At 34.8% G+C, this 27,489-nt stretch overlaps 1 protein-coding gene across 2 annotated transcripts in view; it reads right to left on the minus strand.

Annotated features, from left to right (window-relative positions):
• Nucleotides 1–480: 480 nt before the first annotated feature.
• MANEA (mannosidase endo-alpha) overlaps nucleotides 481–27,489 on the minus strand; it is a gene marked incomplete at its 3' end in the record, with an annotated part of 31,788 nt that continues 4,779 nt past the window's right edge. For both annotated transcript variants that reach the window (XM_084228313.1, XM_084228312.1), the window contains exons 2-4: nucleotides 16,263–16,372; nucleotides 1,694–1,770; nucleotides 481–1,138 (exon numbers count right to left, since the gene is read on the minus strand). In XM_084228313.1, coding sequence (XP_084084439.1) covers nucleotides 481–1,138; nucleotides 1,694–1,770; nucleotides 16,263–16,372 — 845 coding nt within the window. The remainder of the gene's footprint in view (nucleotides 1,139–1,693; nucleotides 1,771–16,262; nucleotides 16,373–27,489) is intronic.

Genomic DNA, 27,489 nt, shown 5'->3' on the forward strand with positions numbered 1-27,489 from the left:
TTGGGCATTATAGCTTCATAACAATTTTGAAACAACTATTGTAAGAGGTACTATTTTATGAAGGAACTTTCCATAGGTTCTAAAATCTAGGCAATGTAAATGTAAAGCAGAAACATGCAAAACATGCTGTAGGTAACCATACTGTGATGGAGAAAGCAAGCCTTCCTAACACAATATAGTTCACAGTAAGACTTAAGTCTTAACAGTAACACAACAAAGGCATCAACCACAGGGAAAACAAAATAGACATGAACTATATATTTCAGGTCTTTTTTCGTCAATAGATATCCAAATATATACACAATTCTAATTCTTTGGGCCCAAAAGTATTAACTGTATATACTACCCTCTTAAATTGCTATCAAACCAGAATTTCAGCAAATAATGCCACAAGGACTTATCTTTACCCAGTACTTTACTCAGTGCAGCAATGTGAAGGGAGGCAAGGATAAAGTCCATTTTATCACAGATAAATGACATTTAAGAAACAGGTACCTGGTAATCTAGTGCGTAAGTTGTTCTTTCCTTACTGTATTTTTCAGCCCACTTGCGAGTGAGTTCTAGATAAAGACTGGGTTTATGAGGTCGGTAATCCAGGTATACAGTTTTACTGGTTCTTTTCGGAACAGCTTTTTCAATTTGAGTTCCTTCATGCCACTCATTAAAAGAGGTGATGGAAATTAAACTGGGCTGAATTTGCAGTGCAGCTTTCAGAGCATTTTCATAATACTTCCCATTGATTCGGTTCCGAGTGTTCTGAGAGTTCCATGGGCGGATGCTGGTATCTATGTATCCTGGACCCACACTTGGGATAAATAATAGGTTGTATTTATCACAAAAGGATTTTAGACTATTCCAATTCTCATATGATGAGCCATATGTAAAACCATTTGTGGCAAAATATGTGTAAATTCCATCAAAACCACCATGGAGAATATTAAATCTATGTCTGTATTCTACTAGAAGTGCAATAAACAATCCATCATAAGGAGAATTGCGAATGCTCTGAGACCCTACCGGGGTTAATAAGTTGGCCCATATTTCAGGTTTTGTGATATAGGAGTCATAGACATAAAACATAGGAAGTGCTTTGCCGGTCTTAGTCTTATACCTGTAAAAGGCTGGATGACTTCCATATCTAGAATACAAACACATGTAAGAGTGAAATGAATATGCAAAACACATTTACCTTCATTTTCCAACATAAACAATTTTTGTCTATAGCAATCAGTGCAGTTTGTAATCATTAAAAACACATTTTTAATTTTACACATTGGGAAATGAGTACTATATACATTAAGACATTACCAAACATGAAATCAATTATATTTAAATTTATAATAACACCATAAAAAGCCCATTTTATGCATAAATATATAAATTGTTTGGTATCTGTTTGATTTGTCACAGACTATTTTCTGTAAAAGCCCTGAAAAAAATGTTTTAATAAGTAGACGATGGATCAATACTACAAAAGCAGTTTACATATCATCTAAATCTTTTAAAAGACATTTTTAAAATAACAAGAAGGTAAGAAACCAACTAGTCTAGTAATTAGAAATCTGTTTACAGAGAAAATAAGTGACTTGTAAGGAACTTAAGACGTGTTCCTCAAAATGATTGCATCTTTAAGTATGTCAGACCACATTCAAGTTTCTCAAAAATTATAACAGTAAACATAAAAGAAACTCACTTGTTTATAATATATTTCACATTTTTGTACATGTTCTTATCATCTCGATTGGTATAAGGTTCAATGTGAAAAGTGACCTAAAATAAAAAAAAATGATTAGAGAAAAACCTGATTTAAATTAGTAAATGATTTAATATAAAATTTCATTAAGTTTTTTTTTAAAGATTTATTTATACAAGCACTGGGTACAGTCAGAAGTGCGGGAGGGTGAAAATTCACTAGAGCCAGAGCAAGGAGCAGAATAGGCAGAAGGACCGAAGTACACTGCTGAGGGGAGCAGCGGGCGGCAGGAGAGGTCTGCGCGCCATGTGGGACCCTCGCCCAGTGGCGCCGGGGAGCAGCCGGGGATCGAACTGGCGTCGCAGAGGCTGCGGGCAGCTTCACAACCCAGCGCTCAACCACTGCACCATCGGGGAGGCTCCCTCACTAAGTATTCTTAAGTTCTACTAGAGTCTTCTCAACAAGACAATCAAAGGTCGGTTCAGTAAAATGTCACCCTGCCAGCTGCAGGGAATACAGGCAATCAGAATTCAAACAACTGCCCATTGGGCAATACTTTAAAGAAATCGGAATATAGTCTATATTCAAAGAATTTATTAACAAAATTGATGACATATCCACTAGTAATTGTCCGGAGCCGCCTGGAGCATGCGCCGTGTTGCGCATGTGCTCGATGAGTTAGGTTTCGATTTACTGTTTTGCCTTCGGAGAAACCCCTGCGTTTTCCTGTAGATCACGTGAGACTGGGAGGTTGGGGTGGGGGGGGAGCTACGAGGATATAAGAGGAGGACGCGGGAGAGAGAGGGAGAAGAAAAGAGATATAAGAGGAGAACCATGAGAGAGGAGGCCAGGGAAGTAAGAAAGACAGGGAAAAGTAAGAGAAGGAAAAGGAAAAATAAAGAAGCATGCGCTAGCGTCATCTCAAGCCCCTCATTTCAATCCTCAGCCCTTCTCTTTTTGTGCCTCCGAATCCCGCGGACCGGGACAAGTAATATAAAGGTTATATATTATATTTTAAATATAATAAAAAGGTTTTATATACACTCCATCCCACCCCCAGAAAAGCTAATTATAATGTAGATAGTACAGATGAATGGCAATATATTTATAAGCACTAAAAATCTTTATGGCAAGTCTGAAAAACTCAAGGGTTCACTCCCTATGAAGCATATATGGAATTAGAGATGTGTATGCTACTGCACTGTAACTGAAATGTATTTTATATCAATTCTGTGAAAATTGGTAGAACTGACTAAAAGCAAGGCAGCAGTTAGTGAACTATCATTTCAGTAATATTACCCAAAGCAAAGTAAGGTCCAATTCATGTCTGCAGCAGCACATCATAAGAATTGCTAGGGCAGATGTTTTAGTAGATGTTTAGTAGTGGGTCTGGTACTTTTTAATTGAAAGAGGATTTGCAAGGTTATAAGTATATTAGAACTCCATATAAATGGTACCTTAGATAATTCTTTTAACTGCATTGTAATTTCTAAGTTTTCACTTTACATATAAAGGACACTACATTTAAGCAAATACCCTATGTCAAAATGAATTCTCTACAGCTGTAAACTATAAGTGGCTTCCATTTGGTAAAAACTATCAGACCAATATACTATATATGAAACTAAATGTATGCATTATCTTTACGGAATAGGAAATCATGTAAATGTTCCATTTCATACTTCTTGTTTTGGTGGTCCTGCCAGTCTCTAGCCTGTAGCCAAAGTGAACTTCATAAAGTACAATCTAATTAAATCCCAGAGTGGTATCAGCAACATGGTGGTATAAAACTTTCCTCTTGCCTGTGTGAATGTTTTGGGACCTAGAATCTGACCCTAAGCCCCTGGGAGGACTCTCATCAGCTTAGCTGGAAAGACACAAACTCTGTATAAGATGAGGAACTAGAGAGGTGCCAAACTGCCCAGATCCCTCTCACTACGAAAATCTGATTAGTATAGACCAGAGCTAGTACTCAGGCAGGAAAGAGAGAACTTGCAAAAGTTTAACCTTTCAAAATAGATTCCAGCATACCTCTCAAGGAAAAAGAAAATTACAAGAAAAACTTTCCTGGCATGAACCCGCCACCAAGGAAATGAAAGGTGCTGATTTATTGGAAGAAGCTGACATTTTCTGCAGGGAGAAAGGAAAGCAGGAAGTCCCCAATTCTCCCAGCTGGATAGGTCAATACCCTTGTAAATAAAGTGAGAGCTCTGTATTACGGGTTGGGTGCAGGAATGTCCTTGTGCTTGCTCCCAAGTGGAAGTTCCAGTAGACAGCATGCTCAGTAACCACAAACTTGACCTATGTTGCCACCTCATAGATAATGAGAGAGGTTTCCAACAGTCAATCTGGAGAACACAAACTACAGAAGATAGGAAAGTTTAAAAATTTGCCCCAGAGAACAAGCAAACTTCAAACATGAATGAATCTACTGGAAGGAATATGAAAAAAATTAAAGATACATAGCATTACAAAAAAGAAAATCACTATTCAGAGTAGGAGGTTGAATACTGAAAAGTGAATGAAAAATTATTCAGGATATCTGTCAAGAAGAAATTTGAGTTACAAGCAAACTCAAGTCACTGAATTAAAAATATATGTGTATTTAAAAACCAAAAAAATTCTGGAGAAAAATTTCAATGAATGAGAAGAATTAAGCAATAGAGAACATACGGAGCAGAGTTCACCAGGTAGAACAAAAAACTTGAAGTAGGGATTTTAAAATAACACACAAGAGGAAATGTTAAAAAAGAATGAAGAAAACCAACTATTGACTACGGCTATGGGTATGCATCAAAAAGACACTAATAGAACAACTGAAGTTTTAGAGAAGAGGCAGAGTTTATTTAAAGAAAAAATAGCTGAACATCCCAAATTTGAACAAAGACTGGGCCATGTAAGTCTACAAAGCTAATAACTCATTATCTCACTGCAAAAACACCTTCAGGACATATAAAGGTGGATGGGGTAGGGTAGGAATACAACATACAAAGGAAACCACGTTAGGTTATTAGATTACTCAACAGAGCAAGTGTTGAAAAATAAAATCCTCTTGTCTGGGAAATGCATCCTTAATATATGGAGGAGAAAATGCATTCTCTGAGAAACAAAATCTGGAGGAGTTTAACACCATTAGACTTGCGTTCTGTGGGAAGTATTTATTCAAACTGAAAAAAGGACTAATCTGTCACATGAAAGTACACAGCATACTGGTAATGATTAAAAAAAAAAAATCAGACCGAGAAAACCGTAATTCTATATTAGGGTGGTGTGTTGCTATAAATTGTTCACAAGTACACCCAAAAATGGCCAAATCATGACATCAATAACATGAGACCTTTATAGTCTACTAAAAATAAGTTGCCTAAAATGAACAGTTCTATAAGCACATAGTAATGACAAAGCAAAAACCTAGAGCAGATCCTCAAGGGGGGAAAACAGAGCATACCGTCACAGAAAATAATTCACAAAGGTAAGACAGAAAGAGGGAAAAAGAAATGAGAAATACAAAACTAGAAATCAGTAAGATCGCATTAGTAAGTCTTTACATACAGTTATTACTTATGTAAATGAACTGAATTCATCAACTCAAAAGGCACTGGGTGGCTGGATGGTTAAAAATACAATATCCAACTATATGCTGCCAACATAAGATAAGACCCCGTTGCTTAAAGGTAATCTATATGAGTAGAAGCCAAAAGGAAACAAAGTTTTATTTTGGACAAAAAAGACTTAGCCATAACCAATAAAGAGACAAGGATGGTGATTATGTAATGATGAAGACAGAATATATAGTAGTCATAAATGTACACACATCCAACATGTGAGCACCTAAATATGAAGCACATACTACCAGCACAAATGAAGAGAGATACGTAACACATAGTAATAGCAGGGGTCTTCAATCACATTTTCAGTAAAGGATAGAACAGGCAGAAAATTGAGAACAAAGACAGATACTTAGTACAAACATCTGTAGAACATTCCATGCACTCCAGCACAATACAAATTCTTGCGTTACAGTTTCAAGGATAGATGACAGGATGGAAAACCAAACAAGACTTGTCAAATTATCTTTTCCAAACATGACATCATAAAACTAGAATACAACATGAGAAAAGCCATAAAATCTACAAATATGTAGAAAGCAAACAAATGCCTGCGTAACAAATTGGTCAAAAAAGGAATAAATAAAACCAAGTTTTTGCATATTGACTTTGCATCCTGCAGCTTTACTGACTCCATCTATTTCTTTGGTGGAGACTTTTTACCTACAAAAGATGGCAGTTATATTTCTTCACTTCAAATTTTGATGCTTTTACTTTTTCTTGCCTAATATTCTATGATGCTAATGTGTTGATAAAAATGATGACAGTAGGCATCCTTGTTCCTGATATAAAAAGAAAAGCTCTCAATTTTTCTGTTGAGGGATGCTTTCTCTATAGTGACTGCATTGTGAATTTTTATGAATGGATGCTGATTTCTTTCAAATGCTTTTATATTTATTCAGGTGACTGCATTTTACACTTGATTCTGTTAATGTACTGTATCATATAAGGTAACTTTTAATTCTGAACCATCGTTACATCCCTGGAATAAACCACACTGTGTCTTGGTGAATGATCCTTTCAATGTACTGCTGAATTAGGTATGCTAATATTTTGAAGAATTTTGCAACCATATTTATCAGAGATAAAATAGTTTTCTTTCCTCGTAGCATCCTTGTCTGGTTAGAGTATCAGGGTAATGTTGGCATGATAAAAATCAATTTGGAAATGTTCCATCCTTTTTTTTTTTAAAGTTAGATTATAATTGGTATTAATTCTTTGAATATTTGGCAGAACTCACCAGTGTTAGTTATTTGATCCTAGAGTTTTGTTTGTTTGAAGGTTTTTGATTACTGAGTCAATCTTAACTAGCTGTTGGAGACCCCCTAAGGCCTGAAGTGCTGAGACAAGGAAAACATCAAGGTCATGGCTAAATCACTGATCAGCCCCGGTGGTAGGACTGGCCCGGGTACAGATGGGGTGTTCTTTCTTGTGTTTGTGAAGCTATGTCTATGGAACAAGCTAGATTAGACAAAGAAACAGAACGACCTGATGGCACAGAACCTTGGCGGTGAATGTGTGCCAGGACTAAGCCAAATGCTAAGAGAATACTTCATTGTCTAGTAAAATCTAAAGTGGGGGTGGGGGCGGTGGGGGTTGCTGCTTGTATCAATAAAAACAAGCTGCATTGGGCACTTGGAAGCTTGAGCTCAAATGAGAGGCCTTGCATCCCCTGGGTCACACTTCTCTTGAACTCTATTGTGTGTCTATCATTTCTTTGTTTCCACAGTTCAATCGGATTCCTATCTCAACCCTGTTCACTGGAGCTGGACTCCGGCAACTAGCAATGTGTATGTTCTCAGGAATCATTTTTTAGGTTGTCCAATTTATTGGTTTATAATTTTTTATGGTAGTTTCATGATACTTTGTTATTTCAGCCCTCTCTTTTTACTAGGTGAGTATAGTTAAAATTTTTCCGTTCTCTTTGTTATTTCCTTTTATCTACTAATTTTTTTCCCTAGCTCCTTGAGGTTTAAAGTTAGGTAAGTATTTAGCACTGAATTTCCCTTTTATAAGTGATTTTGTTGTATCCTAAAGGTTTGGTATGTTGTTTCACCAGACTTTAAGCCCAATGAAATACATTATGCAAAATGGTATAAAGTTTCCTCAAGAAATGAGAAACTATCATATCTAGAAATTTCACTTCTCAATATTAATTTGAGGAAAACAAAAACACTGCTTTAAAAAGATATGTGTACCTTCATGCTCACTGTATTTGCAATAGCCAAAAAGTAAAGAAAAAACCTACATGTACACCAACAGATGAATGGATAATATGTGACACATATACATATATAACAGACACAGTATTAGTCATAAAGAATAAAATATTGCTATTTGCAATAACACTGATGTACATTGAGAGCATTATGCTAAATGAAAAGAGAAAACTATGATCTCAAAGACTCAAACAAATGTATTCATAGATAGGGATGAGGTCACAGGAAGATTGGGGGTGGGTAAGGTGTTCAAAAAGTACACATTTCTAGCCATGAAGATGTAATAATATGCAACATGGGGATTATAGTTAAAATACTATATTGTATATTCTAAAAATACCCAAAGAATAAATTTAACCCTTTGCACTCTGAACCATTCTCGACATTGGCTACCAATGTCCCCTGAGAGGGGACAGCAGAGTGTAAAGGGTTAAAATTTCTCAAGAAATTTTCATAACTACATATAGAAATGATGTTAACTAGACTTAATGATTGTTTTGCTAATGTCTATTATTCTTTGATTTCCTTTTTAAATTGAGCACTAGAAACGGAAAGATACGAAAACCTATTAAAACAATGAAAAATACAGTTCTCTAATGAAGTTTATAGTGATAAATATATATGTCACAGAAAGATAAGTCACTTAACTTTCCACCTCAACCTTGAAAAAGAATTAAGCCTAAAGTTAGCAAAAGGCTGGGTAGACACTAGAGTTGGTTTTGTTTAAAAGATAAAAATTGAGACACTAAAGACTCCATTAAAAGGGTTACTCTAAGTAGGAAATACAGTAAAGTGGCAGGATACAAAATTTATAAACAAAAATATATTTTGTTTATAGACAAAGAATTAGAAAATGTTAAAATAATCCATTTACTTTGGAATACTGAGTGTATCAAGACTCAATCTCAAATGATTGTTTCACCTCTGTAAAGTTCTTAATGGGATAGGACAGGGTAGAAAATATCCAGCTTTGCTTTGTATAGTTTTCACAAGAGGTCTACCCAGTGACAGTCAAAAATGCTATTTAATAGCCCTTGCTCCAGTAAATATGCAGAGAAACATATGAAAGCAGATTATCTAAATTTCTTTGAAAAATCATGATTACAACATTATGTAATGAAACTAATATGATATAAAAAGTTTAACTGTAAAACAGATGCCCTAAAAATTCCCTATTCCTCAACAACAACAAAAAGATAAAAACATTTTCACAGCTCATAAAAAAATACAAAGAATAAAATAAACCCAATCAATGAGAAACAATCAAGAAGGAAGTAGAATTGACACATTAAAACCATTGGAATATTTTAATAATAAAAATTGATAAACTGAACGGCTGTTTTTGATGGGAAAGAGCCTAGCATATCTGCCCCTTCCCTCCAATTTAATTAAAGTAGATTTCCTTGCTTTGAAGGTTAGTTTTATTTTTATTTGAAGTTTCTGCTGTGGTCAGTTATGTACATTATAGGTCCCAGTTTATCAGCACAGAACTCATTATTTACCTCTTCATATCTTATTGCCTTAGAATTTTAAGCAATTCTATTAAGTTACTGTAATTAAACGTTTCCTTTTGTCTGCTAATATAAAGAAAAGTCAGTGTTTCTATTCTTCATAAAAACAGGATTTACTATACTCTAATGATACAATGCATCTGTAACAGCAACACAACATAAATCACAAAAATCTAATAATAAACAAACCAAATTATCTTCATTTGTGAAACAAGAGTATTGAAGTGGTAAGTTACATGAAGTAACTAACAGAAGCATTTAGAGCTACTCTTTGGAACAAGAACTAAAGTCTCATGGTTCCTGGTCTACCCTTTTTGCATGTATAGAATTCCTTCCTAGACACAAAGACAAGAAATTGTTACACAACTTTGGAAAACACCAGTCAGTCTGGTTCTAAATTTTTTGCTAATCATCAGATCTAAAATTTGAAGCACAAAGAGTATGTGGACAACTAGACTTCTACCACACTCCACTACAGAGAAGCTTTAAAAGGGAGAAAAATAAACATATCCTCATGCATCAACACATTTTTACTTTCCCTTTACAAATCTGAAGGCTCTAAAATAGCCAACTTTCTTGAATTATGAGAGTCTGCACCCTCCCAGCTCCTAGGACTATAGCAGGGCATGGGTAGAACAGCTTTTGAACCTGTTTTATGAACAATAAATCTTATCACTTAATCTCTCTCACTTATCCACCCTGGTGCCAGAACCTTTAGGTCTATTTGCAGATTTCTAGTGCCAATGATAGTATTGCACATGGCACTGAGAACATGGCAAATGAGTTTTTGCCAGACAGCTAATTTAAGAGATGCTGGCTTTAACAGCTTCAGGATTATAAAGTACAAAGAAAAGTCTTTATGGACAGGAATGAAACAAAAAGTGCTTGCCTATATAGCTATTTGTCACTATCCTAAGTTACAGTTCTGCTTCCCAGTAACTGAATTTTAGCTGCTAAAAGAAAATTAAAGCAAAATCAGTTTTTATGTTTTTGTTTGGAAGTAAGTTCAACAGTGACCAAAGTTCTCTCTCAAAAAAATTATACTCAAAAAAAAAAAAAAATCAGACTGTCTTCTATTAGGATATATAAACTGAAAGACATTTCAGAACTCAGGGTAGATAGCCTTAAGTAATCAAACCAGTATTGAATGTAAGTGTAGATTCAGATTTTATACTCTTGAACATACTTGGTAGTCAACACTTCTTAGTATTTTTAGTAATTTTGCATATATTTTCATTATATTAATTTCTTTCTTGTATTATCCTTGTTTAGTTTTTGAATCAATTGTACTATAATTATAGGATAAATTTGCTAGTTGCCTCACATTTTACTAGACTTGGCTTATTAATAGATACACGAATAGAACAGCACAGAAAATGTTGCTATCATGTTGTAAGGAGACTGAAGCAGCCCTTTGGACAGGCTGCCCTAGTGAAAACTCCCGTTGGAATAACTAAAAGGGAATGAGGGCAGTCAACCACTCCATGTGAAAGCCTGAAAGCGGATACTCCAGCCTTCAAATGACTGCAACCTCCTGAAAGATCTTGAACCAGACCCCCCCAGGCTAAGACACTTGTAGATTCTTGACCTTTAAAATTGTATAAGGTAACACTGTCTTAAACTGCTGAGTTTTGGGGGCAGTATGTTCTGTAACATAACAGAGCATGAAATATAGTGAAATATAGTAGAAAAAACTTGTATTTCTCCAATGCTGATCAAACTGGTACAAATCTGATGTTTTAGGGAAGAGAGAAAACAGATTTAAATTTTTGTATTTTCTATTTCTTACACATTTCACATAAGGTGATATAAAATGTTAAACTCATCAATTTTCTATATTACATTTGGTTTCCTTTTTTACTCTTGACATTGTTTAATCATGTCTTATTTTGCTTTTCCCTTCAAAAAGTGAGAAAATTTATACAGGCTACTGATTTTGAAGGTTTTGTGTTTTTAATTGCTTGCATTATCCTTAATTTTTTTAGTTACCCATGTTCTACTATATTAAGAATGCAATGACAGTTTATATCATCTTAAATTTCACTTTGGATTATTTTAAGAATTAAGTTTTATACTTAAAATATTTATACTTAAAAATATTTAAAATATTCTGACACTATATTAATATTCGATTGTACTGAATGTGGTTAGAGAAAGATTATGTGTATACTTTTGTGAATTCATCAAGATAAATATTACTGCCTACTATATAATCAATTTAAAAAAGTTTTAATTTTAAAAATACTTAATCACTTAAGATTTTCTTTTCCTATGTTTTAATCATCAGTTCTAATAGTTAACATAATTTTATTAACTTCTCAAAATATACCGTGAGAAATTTTCTTGTTTTGTAGTATGTCTTAATATTTGGGTAGAATATACTTGGTCTTAGAGCTGTCTTCAGAATTTAAAAATCAACGGAGAAATTGAATAACAGTTTACTTTATAAATATAAAAATTTGCACAGTTAATATCACTGGTCTTTATCTTTGATCTAAGGCATTCACACGTATGTATCTTTACTAATTACTTCACAAAAGAACATGTTAACCCCCTTCTTTTTCTGCTAAAATAAGTGATAAAATTAATTAAAACATCTATAGAAAATTGTAAGGCATAAATAATCTGGACAAGGTCTGAAGTTCATAGAAAGTTTTAGGGGAAAAAAAAATCTAGGTCATTTTCAAACCAAGTTTTTTTTAGTAATTACAATTTTTGAAATAGTCATTTTAATTATCTTCAGGTACCCAAGAAATAACTTATGAGTAGCTTGAACTTATTTCCTCCCAAGAACTTAACCAAACCTAATACTACATAGGGAACAATTTTCTCTGACAGAAACCTAAACACTATTTGAGCAGCTCCTATAGCTCAGGCAAACAAGACAAACTTTTGCTGAAACTAGAGACTGAGATAAAATCCAACTATAAACCCCACTCCTGTCACAGTGACCCACAACCAGGAGGGAACCTTCAACTTCACTTTCTCCCTGAAGAGTGAAGGAATTGAATGTTACATCTGGCACACCAAATACGAGGACCCCCCCCCCATACATTTAGTTCTGAAAGCCAATGGCCTTTGTTTCCATGACACAAGACAGTATCAAACTACAAGACAGTTCTCAGATGGTAGATAGGAACTCATCATGGCTAAATCACAGGGTTTTAATTCAAAGGCAGCTGACTGAAACACCCAGTCTTTCTGTGAACAATCTTTCTGGCACTCCAGTTTTCCTACCTGCTCTCCAGAGGACCTATCCTGATCATCTTATTCTGGTGAGAAGAGTGATTTACAGATGCAGGTCCCACAGGACTATAACAAGTAGGGAAGGTATTCTTAACAGGAAATCGCCAACAGAGCAAAACAGAGCAAGAGACTGGGATACCTTATCTTTCTGTGAAAGGACATTGTATAAATTTGGCACATGGGCTTTTGTGGCTGCTGCCTAGCCCTTGATATTTAGTCTATGGTGGTTAGCAGGGTTTGTGTTGATGGGTTCAACAGGATGGAAGCAAAGGAAGAAACAGACATTTATCACCCCAAGTTCAGTCCAGAGAGAGCAGAGAGTAATCTCTCCCAAGATTCTACTAGAAAAGGTACATTTGTACAACTTTCTGCCTGGAGTCCAGCTTCTATTCAATCTGAATCTACGTGTTAACTGAGATTCTCCTCTTTATGGCACTGACGGATCTTGATAAACCTTCAACTACTGGGAGCCAGTAAGAACAAGTAGGCTGACTGGATAATTATAAAGATTTGAGAAACAACCAGCAACTAGGACTGGGCTGAACAATACATTTTACTCAACCTGAGGGACCTCTATCAAGACTGGACGTTTTTGGTTTTTTTTTTTTTTTCCTCCATCCAACACAGATGTCAAGAGAAATGAAAACAGAATATGCCCCAAACAAAAGATGTAACCCGAGAAATATGTGATTTAACTGGGGAAACAAAAAAGTTCTAAATAACCATAGTAAAGATAAAGATGATCACTGAGATTAGGAAAACATGCATGATCAAGTGAGAATTTTAACAGACAGAAAATACAAGCAAGTATTAAAAAGTGGTGGAGTTGAAAAGTATAAATACAAAAGAGGTTCAGCAACTAACTAGAAGCGGAAGAAAGGATCAATTATCATTATCAATTATCATTAGTAGAACTAATCTACTGCAAAAAAGAAAAAAGGAAGGCAACTTCAGGAACTTATGGGAAAACATCAAGCAAACCAACATTCATATAATAGGAATCCCTGAAGGAGACAGGGAAGAGTAGTCTTATTTGAAATTTTCAATAATCTGAGGAAGGAAAAAGATCCTAGGTTTAGGAAACTCAAATTTCCAAATAAGATGTACCCAAAGATACCCATTTCAACATATATTTTAAATAAAAGTTAAAGACAGGAGAGAATCTTGAAAGTAGCAAGAGAAAAACAACTTGTTTCATAAAAGGGAAACAGTTGAAATATTGCAGACCAGAAAGGAGTGTCATCATATATGCAAACTGCTGAAAGTAGTAAACTGCCAACCCAGTAAGCTCCATCAAGAAAAAAAGCTTCCAATCCAGAATTGAAGGAGATACAACAGTTATACAGAAAAACAAAAGGTAACAGAGTTCTTTATCAATAGATGGGCTTTCCAAGAGATGTTAAAGGACATCGTTAGAGGAAATGAAAGGGTACTAATTACATACCTAAAAATTGGAGAAGCTTGAATATATAAATTCCTAGATACTTACACCAGCTGAAATATTGTGAAGAAACAGAAAATTTGAGCACTTTAAAGTAGTAATAAAAAACCTTCCACAAACAAATGTTCAGGATCAGATACCTTCACTGATAAATTCTACAAAACATTTAAAGAATTAATATCAAGGGGCTTCCCTGATGGTGCAAGGGGTTAAGACGCAACCTATGAAGCTGTCTGCAGTGCGAATTCGATCTCCGGCCAGGGAGCTATCCACAAGGCCCAGTAGACCTCTCCTGACTCACCAGCTGCTCCCCTCAGCAGTGTTATTTCAGTAGATCTGCATATTCTGTTCCCCATTCTGTCTTTGGTGAATCCTCTCACCTCTCCTCGCCTCTGGCCTGTACCCCAGTTCTTATATGCATAAATAAGTCTTAAAAAAAAAAACTAATATCAATCTAAGTATTTCCAAAAAATAAAATAGAAGGGAACACATCCAAATTCACTTACCTGACCAGCATTATCACGGTACAACAACCAGAATAAGAGAACACAAAATAAATGATTATCTCAATAGAAAACATTCGACAAAATTCAACATCTACTTATGATTACAAAAAAAATCTCAATACAGAAGGTATAGAGGAAAGGAACGTCTGTAAATTAAGAAAATCTCATTTATAATGTGTAAAGTACTTACATAAATTAAAGCAAGGATATGAAAGACGTGTACACTAAAAATTAGGTATACAAAAAATTTTAACATCTCTTATAAGGCTCATCTATGGATAAACACAAAGTGATGGAGTTCTTTATCTGTAAAACTCTTTAATCTCCTTAAATTCTGGATTAGATAACTTTCCTTTGGTAGAACTTACTGGACACAGAAATTGAAGACATAAATGAAAAAAACATTTTGTACTCATGAATTGGAAGAATGAACACCTTTAAAATGTCTATCTTACTCAAGGCAAGCTAGAGTTTGCTACAGTACTTATCAAAATTTCAATGACATTTTCTGAAGAAATAAAACAATCCTAAAATTTATATATAATCACCCCCAAAATCATCTTTTCTCAAAGCAACACTGAAAAAGAACAAAGTTAGAGGCATCAGCTTCCTGATTTTAAGCTATTTCACAAAACTACAGTAGTCAAAACAGTATACTATTGGCAGTATACTTTGTTTTTATAAACATAGAAAGATCAATGAAAATGAACAGAATGCCTAGGAATAAACCCATGTATATATGATCAGTTAACTTAAAAAAGGAGTCAAGATGATACAATGGGGAAGGACATTCTCTTCAATAAATGGTGTTGAAAAACTGGCCAGCCATACGCAAAAGTATGAAACCGAACCACAATACAAAAAAATTAGCTCAAAATGTATTAATGTCTTCAGCATAAGACCTGAAATCATAAAATTGCTAGAAGATAACACAAGCACTAAGTTTCTCAACAGAGGTCTTGATTTTTTTTTTTTAATTAACACCAATAGCAAAGGGAATAAAAGGAAAAATAAACAAGCAGGATTACATCAAACTAAGAAACTTCTGTCCAGCAAAGGTAACAATCAACAAAATGCAAAGGTTGAATGGGAGAACATACACGCAAATCATATATCTAAAGGGTCAATACCCAAAATATAGAAAGAGCTTATACAACTCAGTAACACACACACACACACAGCAGAGGTTCTGAATAAACATTTTCCTAAAAATATATGCAGCTGGGGAGTAAATACCTGAAAAAGTGCTCAAAAACAATCATCATGAGGGAAATGAAACTCAAAACCACAATAAGCTATCACTTCACAACTGTTTGAATGGCTATTTTTAAAAAGGCAAGAAATTACAAGTGCTCATGAGGATGTGGAAATACAAGGTGGTGCGGCTACTATGGAAAAGAACACAGAGGTTCTTAAAAATTAAAGACAAAACTACCACATGATTCAACAATTCTACTTCTGAATATTCAACTGAAGGAAACAGTAACACAATCTTGAAAAGATATTTGCACCCTCATGGTCCTTGCATCATTATTTGCAACAGATAAGAAATGGCAAAAACCTAGGTGTCTAACAGAGGATGAAAGAAAATGTGTAATGTGTGTATATAAAGTATAAAAATACAAAACACACATACAATGTAATACTCTTCAGCTTTAAAAAGAATCTTCCTATTTGCTACAATATGGATGAAGCATGAGCTCATTACAAATACTGTATAACCTCATTAAAGAACTCACAGATACAGATAAGGATTTGTGATTACATAAGGTAGGGAGTGGGTGAAATGGGTTATAAAATAAATAGGTCCTGGGGATATAATGAACAGTATGGTGACTCTAGTTAACAATACTGTACCGTATATTTCAAAGCTGCTAAGGTAATATATCTTAAAAAAAATTTTCACAGAAAACATGGTGATGGATGTAACCTACTTATTCTGATGATCATTTCACAATATATACATATGTTGAATTATTACATTACACATCTGAAACTAACATTACGCTATGTCATTTATATTTCAATAAAAAAGTACCTTCAGATTATATTTATGAGCTTTATCCAAAATAGTTGGAACCAAGTCATCAGTAGGTAATCCATTGTCATCATATGAATTGGGTGGGTACCATGACAGGGCTAGTACACCTAATAGAAAAACCAAAAAGGAAAATAATTATCACAGGAACTGGAATGGCCATTTTTCATTTCAAAAAGGCAGAACAGAAATCAAATCTTCAACAATAAAAACCTTTCTCACAAAATGCTGTTTTACTGCTTAGATACTACTTACCTATGGTTACTTGATGTATTAACAATTATGAACTCTTTATCAGATGTCACTATAATTAATTTAATAGGTTTTACTTTCTAGAGTAAGTTTTAGATTTATAGAAAAATTACACAGAAAGTATAGTGATCCCATAAGTCTATCCAACTCACTACTTCCTCCCTATTGTACATATGGTTGCACTGTTACTACTCTTACATACATTTGTTACTACTGATGAGCTAATAGCCATACATCACTATTAGCTAGTGTCCATAGAGTACACTAGGGTTCACTCTGTGTTGTACAGTTCTATGGCTTTTGACAAATGCATAAAATCATATCCCACCATTTTAATACTGCATGAAGTAATTTTAGTGCTCGAAAAACCCCTTTGTGCTCTACCTAAACCAAAGTTTTAGAAACAAAAGAAATTTCTCTCTACAGGGAGAATATTTGAAATCAACTAATCCACAGCCTTATTACATATTGCTATACAATACAATAGCGAATACTAGCCCTCTTAAGTTTAATTTAAAGCTAGAGGATAGCACAAATATAGAACATTTTCATTATTACATATGGTTCCATCAGATGACACTGGTTAGATTACTCCGATTCTCTTAACATTAACCACCTTAAACATGTATAATGATTTTCTTCATCCCTAGTAAAGAAATTGAACCAGTAATCAAAAATCTCCTGACAAGAAAATCTCTGGACTCAATGGCCTCACAGATGAATGCTACCAAAGATTTAAAGAATTTAAACAATTCTCCTCAATCTGGTCCAAAAAACTCAAGGAAACAATTTCTAATTCTGTATTACCTCGATATAAAGGCAAACAAAGGCATTGTAAGAAAACTAAAGGTTATTATCCCTTTTAAACACTAGTACAAAAATTCTCAACATAATACTAGCAAACTGAATGCAACAGCATATTTAAAGTACATCATGATAAGTGAGGTTTATTCCTAGACTGCAGGAATGATGCAATATATTCAAACGAACAATGTAATACACGCCACATTAACAGAATGATGAGGGGGAAACCAAAATGATTATCAGAAAAAGTGTCTTAATAGTTTCCTGATAGAAATACTAAAAAACATTAGCAATAGAAGGAAACTATCACAGCATAGTCAAAGCTACATGTGAAAACCCAGAGTGAACAACATAGTCAATGGTGAAAGACTGAAGGTTTGCCCTCTGAAATCAAGAACAAAGCAAGAGCAACTGTTTTTGCACTTCTGCTTACTACTGGGGTTCTAGCTAGCATAATTAGAAGGCAAAGAAAAGGCATCTGAATTTCAAAGAAATAAAATTACTGGTTTATAGGTAACATAATCTTATATGCACAAAGCACTAAAAGTTCAAAAATAAAAACACCTGTTAGAACAAAGTCACTCAGCAAAAAGCAGGATACAAAGTGAACACAAATATTAGTTGCATTTCTATGACGAAAATTAAAAACAGTTATATCTAGAACAACATCAAAAAGAACTAGATACTTAGAAATTAACTAGGTGGTGAAAGATATGTACAATGAAAACTACAAAACAGTGCTAAAATAGGCAAAGGAAGACAAATGCACCTCATGTTCATGAATTGGAAAAATTGGGTTAAAATGCCAATGCCACACAAAGTGATCTTTAGATTCAATACAATCTTATTAAAATTCCAATGGTGTTTTAGGAGAAAGAAAAATCTATCCAAAATTCTAGTGACTCTGAAGAGTAATACAATGTTGAAAAAATGAATAAAATTGAAAGACTCCCACTACCTGATTTCACAATCTACTACAAAGCTGTGGTAATTAACAAAGTGTGATATCCGTATGAAGACAAATGGGGTAGTATATAGAGACAAGAAATAACTTTGATAAGGATGCCAAAAGGACCTTTAATAAATGATGCTGCAAAAACTATTCACATGGAAATTAATGACATTGAACACTTGTCTATAAAATCATATACAGAAATTCAAAGTGGACCACGGATATAAATATTAGACCTAAAACAATAACATCTTGGAAGAAAACAGAAAAAGCTTCATACCTTTGGATTTGGCAATAATTTTGGTGCTATGACACCAAAGGTTCTGGTATACAAAAAAAGAAGAGAAAAATTGAACTTTGCGTTGAAGTTGCACATCAAAAGATGTTATCAACTGAATAAAAGTACAACCTATGGAATGTCACAAAGTATTTGCCTAATATATATCCAATAAGATTAATATTCAGAATGTATAGTGTAAAGCTAAAGCTCAAAAATAAAACTACCACCAGATTTAAAAAATAGCAAAGAATTGAACAGAATTTCTCAAAAAAAATTACAAATGACCAATAAGCACTTTTAAAAAATGCTACAATTGAAAAACAGAAAATAATTGTTGGCAAGAATATGGAATATGGGAACCTTCACTGTGGGAATGTGAACTGGTATAGCTGCTGTAAACAGTATGATGGTATCTCAAAACAAAACAAAACAGAATACAACTACCAAATAATCCGCAATTCCACTTCTGGATATATATCAAAAGGAATTGGAGTAGGTAACGGAAGATATTTGGACATCCATGTGCTCAGCAGCATTATTCACAGTAACTGAAATGTGGAACCAACCCATGTCCACAGATGAATAAGCAAAATGTTTTCTATACATGCAATGGAATTTTATTCAATCTCTTAAAAATGAAGTTCTGAAATATGGAATAGCATTTATAAACCTACATTGTGCTACATGGAATATACCAATAAAAAAAAACATACTGTAAGATGCCATTTATATGAGGTACTTGGAGTAAATAAAAGTAGAATATAATTGGAAAATTAGGGAATAGGGAAGAGGTCAAGTTTCAGTTTTGCAAGATGAAAAAGAGTAAGGAGATGGATGGGGTGATGATTCCATAATATTAGGTATTATTTAATGTCATTGAACTATATGCTAAAATATACTAAAGTGGTAAACTAAAAAAATGAAAAGAAAAAAAATCAATAGATGTGGTAAAGTCATTTGATAAAATTCAACACATCTCAGCAGTAACACTCTCAGCAGCAACAGAAGTGAACTCCCTTGATATGATAAATGGTATTTACAAAAATCTTAGCATAATATTTAGTAGTGAAAGAATTTTCCCCTGAGATCAGAAACAAGTCAAGGACAACCTTTCTTACTCTGCCTATTCACGAAATACTGGAAAATTAAGCCAGTACAATAAGAAAAAGAAACAAAGATATAGAGATTGGAAAGAAAAACAAAATCAACTATTTACAAACTTGATTGTCTATACAGTAAAATAATCCACAAAAATGGTCCCAGAGTTAACAATTTATCAAAATCACAAGCTACAAAGGTCAATAATTTTTTAAGATTGCATTTCCATATGTTCATGAGCAAATATCAAAATTTAATAAACATGTATTTGTGATAGCAATCCCCTTAAGAAAGTACTTAAGTATGTACAGTGTCTGTGCACTGAAAATTATAAAAATCTTCAAAGAAATTTAGGTCCTAAATAAATGGTAAGAAACATACTCATGGAATGCAATATTCAATATGCCATTATTCAATATTGCTAATTGCATTCACTATTCCTAAAGTGTCAATTTTCCCCAAATTGATCTAAAGATTCAGAGCAATTCCATTCAAAATTGCAACAGAATATTTTGAAGATATGGAACAGTTGATACAGCTAGGCAAAGGAATCCCCTAATAGCCAAAGCAATCTTGAAAGAGAACAATGAAATCACCCTGATTTCAAGAACTCTTACAAAAAAATAATCCAAACAGGGTGGTATTGCTGTAAGTACAGACATAAACAGATCAGTATAAAATCCAGAAGTAGACCCACACCAATACAGTCATCTTTTTTATAGAAGTGAAAGATTTCAATGGTGACAGGAAAGACTTTTCAACAATGAAACTTAACATTAGGTAATCACACTATAGGCCTAGCAGAAAGAGTGGCATGCCCCATTTTCCAGGATTAAAGACTTACCAAAAAATGTTTACAATCCTACAAAAGATGACATGCTTTCAAGAAAAATTTATAAGGAACACCAAAAAACAAGAAAACAAATACTCCCATGAGACAAAACAATCTGAAGAACCAGATTAAGAAATCTATACCAATCTGAAACTATCACCATTTACAATTATATAAGTCAATTTGAAATTAAGAAACACTAGTTTCTAAAATGAAAAGTTTTGGCTTTCTATTTATTGCAGAGGTACTTTGGTGAAAAGGAGGTGCCATTTTCTTCAACTACCCTTAAACACAGCTATCTTTGACTACAAGTCCCAATATGCCAGAAACTGGACTTCCTGAGCAGGGGAGCTGCTGGGAAGTAGGGGCAGAGCTAAGCAGTAAGTATACCTATATAACACAGAAGGTGGGCAGGCCTGAGTTGCTTGTTTTTCTGGTTTTGACCTGTACCTAGGGACCTGGAGGAAACAGAGGAGAGACATGTACAGCCCTGGATGAGACACATGGGGAATCTGGTCCTGGTGCTTGGCAGAGACAATGACAGTTATCTTGGCTTCATGTTGCATTATGTGATGTATTTCAAGTTTTGAAATTTTCCTTCTGCCTCAGCTCTCTGGACTCTGCCTTAATCTGTCTTGTAGTTCTTTGACAGAAGGTACCTTGGCAAGCATTCAGACCTCAGCAGCTCTGCTTCATGCCAGCCCTACTTGGCTGGACATTTGCTCCTGAGGAGATGGGCAATTTTCTGAATTTTATTGGGCTATCCTTCTCTTGTTCTCTCTCTATGCACACCAATTTTATTAAAAATCTTTCACATTAAGACTGTTTCCTTTGTCTTTGTGTACACAGATGGCTAAATCCCTTTCAAAGTTTGCACCCCTTATCAGTTTTGGGCACTTGGGTGATCCTCAGTCACAAGTTAACATGTTAAGTGTTACCATTAACATCAAGTTCCAATTAAACTTCAAAAAATTTAATTTATCTTATTACAAGTCCTATTGCTACTATTATATGCAATTTTAAAGCCAAAAGATACAGATTTAAATATAAAGAAAGCTAGCATGTTCTTTCAGAAATACCCTGAAGTTTACGTCCATGTAGTGATTTTTTTTTTAAAAAAAGATTTATTTATTTATACAAGCACTGGGTACAGTCAGAAGCGCGAGAGAATTCACCAGAGCCAGAGCGGGGAGCAGAGCAGGCAGAAGGACCGAAGTACACTGCTGAGGGGAGCAGCGGGCGGCAGGAGAGGTCTGCATACCATGTGGGACCCTCGCCCGGTGGCCGGGGAGCAGCTGGGAATCGAACCGGTGCTGCAGAGGCTGCGGGCAGCTTCGCAACCCAGCGCTCAACCGCTGCGCCACCGGGGAGGCCCCATGTAGTGATTTTGAAGTACCCAATGACAAACACAAAGGAAAGATTGGGGGATGAGATTTATCTTTATTTCCCTAGAATCTATCATAGGTTGGGAATAGTAGAGACTCAAATATTTAATGTGAGACTAAAGGAAATGGCAGACAAACATAATTCACTTTGTCTTGAAAATTAAGTATATTAGTTTTTTATTGTTGCTATAACAAATTAAGTGACTTAAAATAAATACAAATTCATTATCTTACAGTTCTATAGGTCAGAATGTAACATGAGTGTCATTAGGCTAAATTTAAATTACTAAGTTTAACTAAATTCCTTTTTGGAGGCACCAAGAATGTTTCCTATTCACCCAAGCTTGAAAATACCACGTTCTTTGGCTCATGAACAGCTGAAGTCATTTTTATTTAGGTTTTTCTTTTCTTTTTTTTTTTTACTTTTTAAAAGGACAGGTTTATTAGGAAAAGCACCAGATGGACTGGAGGGCTGCCAGCCCATTTTTAAAAGGAGGAACAGGGATTGCCTTCAGCAAAAGTCCACCTGTGACAGCCTATGACGGTATCTATTCCAGATCTGTGGGTACCCACAATACACTGAATAGTAAACCCACAACTCCCCAACTCTGCTACCAGCTCCTTATACTTGCTCCCAAGAGAGCCCTTGAACATGAGCTCTGGTTAAACAGAGTACATTAAGAAAACAGAGCACAGTCTAGGCAAGTAAGCCAATATCAACTTAAGCTATAATATTAGACCAACTTGTGGAAATCAGAAGTAGTTTCCAACAAGCAGTTAAGTAAATTTTAAGAATCAGAAAAGACAAATGCTTAAAAATATTCACTCTCTAGAGGGAAAAACCGTGGAGGTGGTACTGATCTTGATGATACCCAACTATGAAGGCCTAGGTTAATGTGTATGTTTCTATCTTACATTTTAACAGAAATATTAAAGAGTAAAAAAAATATATATAATAAGGATATGAAGAAAATATCTTGTACATAAATAAACTAAAGACTAATTGAAGACATTTATAAATTTGTTTAGCCCAGATGTTCAGTATACAGAAAGTCTACAGTAGGGCCTCCCCTGGTGGTGCAGCGGTTAAGTGCTGGGTTGCGAGGCTGCCCGCAGCCTCTGCAGCACCAGTTCGATCCAGGGCCACTGGTGAGGGTCCCACCAAAAAAAAAAAAAAAAAAAGAAAGTCTACAGTAGTATACAGTAATATTCTAGGCCATCATTTATGCAAAACTCAACTCACCAACTCATCCAGAGCAACTCCTAGACCTGCAAGCTCCATTATTAATGAACGGTAAGTGTTCTATACAAACTAACACATTTTACCTTTTATGATGTAATTTTTTAAACTTTACTATTACACTGCAACTACAGTTGGAGTGTTCAGTAGTAACAGGCATGCTCCTCAGGTTTGCAGCCCAGGAGGAATAGGGTATATACTATAAGTACTCAGTATATAACAGGCCATACCATCTAAGTTTGTGTAAGGACACTCTTAGGACATTCCACAAAGACAAAATTGCATTCACTTCACATTTTTAGAATGTATTTTCATTGTTAGATGACACATGACTATATGAAGTAGAAAGCACACGTAACGGGGCAGATGTGACAGAAAAAAAAAAAAAAGGTAACCTGGGGATAGTTTGAAATAACAGAAGAATGAAGAAAATCTATGTTTTCTATGGTAGCCATCAAAAAGACTTATCAGAATAATTGAATTCCAGAGAGAAAAGGAGAAAGGGGTAGAGAGTTATTTAAAGAGTAGCTGAGAACTTCCCAAATCTGAGGAAAGGCATGGACAGATTTATGAAGGTAATAGATTACTCTATTATTTCACTGCAAAGATGTTCTCAAAAAAAAAAAAAAAAAAAAAAAACCCAAAAAAACCCACATAATTAAGCAGTCACAAATCAATGACAAATTTTAAAGGGAACTAGGAGGAAGCTTCGTGGGGGTATATGTGCAGTGTGTGTATGAACATAAAAGGATCACACGTTAGGCTATCAACAGATTACTCACAAGAAACTAACAGACAAGGAGAAAGTGACATATTTGAAATACTGAAAAAAAAAAAAAAAAGGTAGGCTAGAATGCTTTATCAGGCAAAGGTATTCTTCAGACATAACGGAGATGAAGTCTTTCCAAAGAAAAATAAGCTGAGGGAGTTGAGGAAGTGAATACACAACCACTAGCCTTTCGTGGAGAAAATGCTGGGAAAAAAGTCTATCAAACTTAAGAAAAAAAAAAAAGACACTGAACAGCATATGAAAATATGCAAAGAGACAACACACTGGTAAGGATGAAAAATATACAGTCACACTGACGAAACTGTAACTCTGTATTAGGATGGTGTGTTAGCTATAGTATAAAGGTTAAAAGAAAAAAAGACTAATAGGAATAACTATAGGTGCTATAAATTGTTAGCAAAAACACAAGAGGAGGTGAATTGTGACATCAATAATGTAAAAGGCAGTAAAAGGATGGAGACTTTATAGGCAATCAAACGTAAGTTACTATAAGCTTAAAATGGGCTATTCTGTAAGATGTTTTCTGTAAAGGCTATGGTAGTGACAAAGCAAAAATATATAGCAGAGTCACAAAAGATAAATAGGTAGGAAAACAAAGTATACCACCACAGAAAATAAATTTATAATTAATAAAACCAGGCCAAAAGGAAGAGAGGAAGAGAGAGAGAGAGAGAGAGAAAGAGAGAGAGAGAGAGAGAGAGAGAGAAAGTACTAGCAAGATTGTGAAGAAAAAACTTTCACATTTTTGGTGATAATTAACTAAATCAGTCACTATGGAGAACAGTATTTTCTCAAACAATTAAAAATAGAACTACCATAATCCAGGAACCATACTTCTGAGTATATATCCAAAGGAAATGCAAACAAATTACAGAGATACACACATGCATTCCCACCTTTACTGAAGATTTATTCACAATAGCCAAGGGAAAGATCCATCAACAAGTGAATGAATAAAGAAGATACAGTAAAATAACTACACAATACAACTTCTATTTAGCCCTGAAAAAAGAAAATCCTGTCATTTACAGCAGCAACATGGATAGATCTTGAGGACATTATATCAAGTGAGATAAATACTGCCAGATAGTTCTCTCATATGTGGAGTCAAAAAAACAAAAAAAAACAAAAACAAAAACAAAACACCACAAAACAAACCAACAACCAGACTTGAAAAACCAGAGTAGGATTTTGGTGGCTAGGGGTCCTGGAGTGGAGAAATGGGAAAGATGTTGTTTGAAAGGGACACGCCTGCAACTAGTAGCTAAATAAAACCTAGAGGTCTAATACACAGCACAGGACTCCAGCCACATCATGGGGGAAGAGAATTTGGGATCACCTTTTCCCCTAAAAACTATAAAATTATATTTTCTCAGGTAGATTGGGAAGGTTCCCCAAGAAACTGCTAGGACTTTCCCTTAGAAAACTAACACGGAGACTGGTGACTTGCTGCGGGGAAAGGCAGGGAAGAGGAAAACAGGAGGGTGGCTGGAAAAGTAGACACCTGCGCCAGCAGAAGTGGCCGGGAGTAGGCTATCCACAGCATGATGGGGTATCTCCCTGGAAGGACTTCTCAGAAAGCAAATGCAGACATGCACAGATATGGGTTCAACCTGGGACACTGGAAAGTCCTCTATCAGCTCTGGCAAGGAATGTTCTCCTCCCACCTCATTCCCAGAAGTAAGAGATCAAAGAATCAACAGGCAAAGTCAAGCCATATTCCATGCAAGCCTAACAGTAGAGAAAATGGCAAGTCAGAGAACTCACCAATCCCTTGGAAAGTATCAAGCAGACACACAAAGCTTATTAAGTCAAATCCCTTGGAGGTGGTGTGGCAGCCATGGAGACTGCTGAGCCAGCCATAGCCAGGTAATCAGGCACATATCCTCCTGCCTCCTGCCTGCCAGGCCCAACTGAGTCCTGGAACATGAGCCTTGTAGACCAGAACTAGCCCCCTCATGAGAGACTCAAGTTTCACAGACAATAATCTGTGGCAGAAAGGAGCAGCAGGGAAGTCAGGGCAACTGAATCACTGTACGATGGAGAGAGAGAAGAGGAGGCAGAGGTGACGAACCTCACTCCTCAACAAGACTGAGAGTTTTTAAGCCCCCAACTATCTTTCTGCCCCTACCTCATGCCAAAGTAAAGTAAGAAATAAAACTAAATCTGCAATGCCCCAACCACAACAAAAAAAACAAGTAAGGCAACACACATACTTAAGCAGGAAAAATCTAAACATAAATGGAAAAGCAAAAGAAGTATAAGTTCTGGAGGACCTTTCAGACAAAATCTTAAAAAAAAAGTATTAAAAATGCAAAATGAGCTACAGGAACATCAGTCAAAAGCAGATAGGCAGGTGCAAAATCATAGATAAAGGAGACCGAAATACAAAGAGGTCTCCTCACTAAAGAATTGAAAATAACACAAGAACACAAAATAATACTGGAAATGCTTTCAATAGAATCAAACTGGAAGAAGAATGAATTTCAGAAATAGAAGACTCAAATGCACAGATCACCCAGTTAGAAAAAGAAAAACAAGACAGGAGGAATGACAAAACATTAGGATAGTAGATATTCCAGATGCTGTAGAGAGAAGAGAGGAGAGACCCTATTCAAAGAAACAGTAACAATACAAGCCTAAAGAATGAATTAAACATAGATATCCAGGGAGCAGAGGACACCCACATTTCTAAATGCAAAATGACCAACACCAAGACACATCACTGGTATATTATCAAAAATCAAAAGTAAAGGAAAAAAATTTACATGAAACTAAGAAAGGGTAATTTACAAAGCCACACAAATCAGGTTTTACTGAGATTTTTGTCAGTACCTCTCCAAAGTCAAGAAAATAGTGGAATAAAGTTTTCACAATCCTACAAGGTGAGAAAACAAGTAAAACATCATCATTTGCAGACAAAAAGTCTTTTAAGTATTTATACAAATAATGAGTAAGAAGAAATTATTTCCATTCAAAATCATATTCAAAAGAATTAAATAAGAATCTAACTATGGAATAAAGAACTTACACAATGAAAATAGATGTTATTAAAGAATATATACCATAAGAAGATAAAAAGACTCCCAGTACATGGAGTATAGTCAAAATGACTTCTCCACCAAAAGCAATCTATAAATTTAATGCAATCCTCATAAAATATCAACAATGTTCTTCAAAGAAATTGAAAAAAAAAACATTAAAATTTGTAAGATAAAAGGTCTGGAAAGCAATCCTGAGAAAAAGCAAAGTGATGATAATACCTAACTTTATAGCATAAAGTAAAAGTAATTAAAACAATATAGTATCAGAATAAAAATAGGCACATGAATCAATGGAATAGAATCAAAAGTTCAGAATAAATCCATGCATATATCAATAATTCATGATAAAGGAGCCATGATCACACAATGCAGAAAGGACAATCTCTTTAGAAAATAGTGCTTGAAAACCTGGATGTCCATATGTTAAAAAAAAAAAAAAGTTGCATCATTCTCTCCATTCCATTATATAAAAATAAATTTATAATGAACTAAAGACTTAGATATAAAACATGTAACAAAATATACAGAAGAAAAACACTGGCAATATATT

The sequence above is a fragment of the Talpa europaea genome (genome assembly GCF_964194135.1).
Source record: "Talpa europaea genome assembly, chromosome: 2".
Classification (NCBI taxonomy): Eukaryota; Metazoa; Chordata; class Mammalia; order Eulipotyphla; family Talpidae; genus Talpa; species Talpa europaea.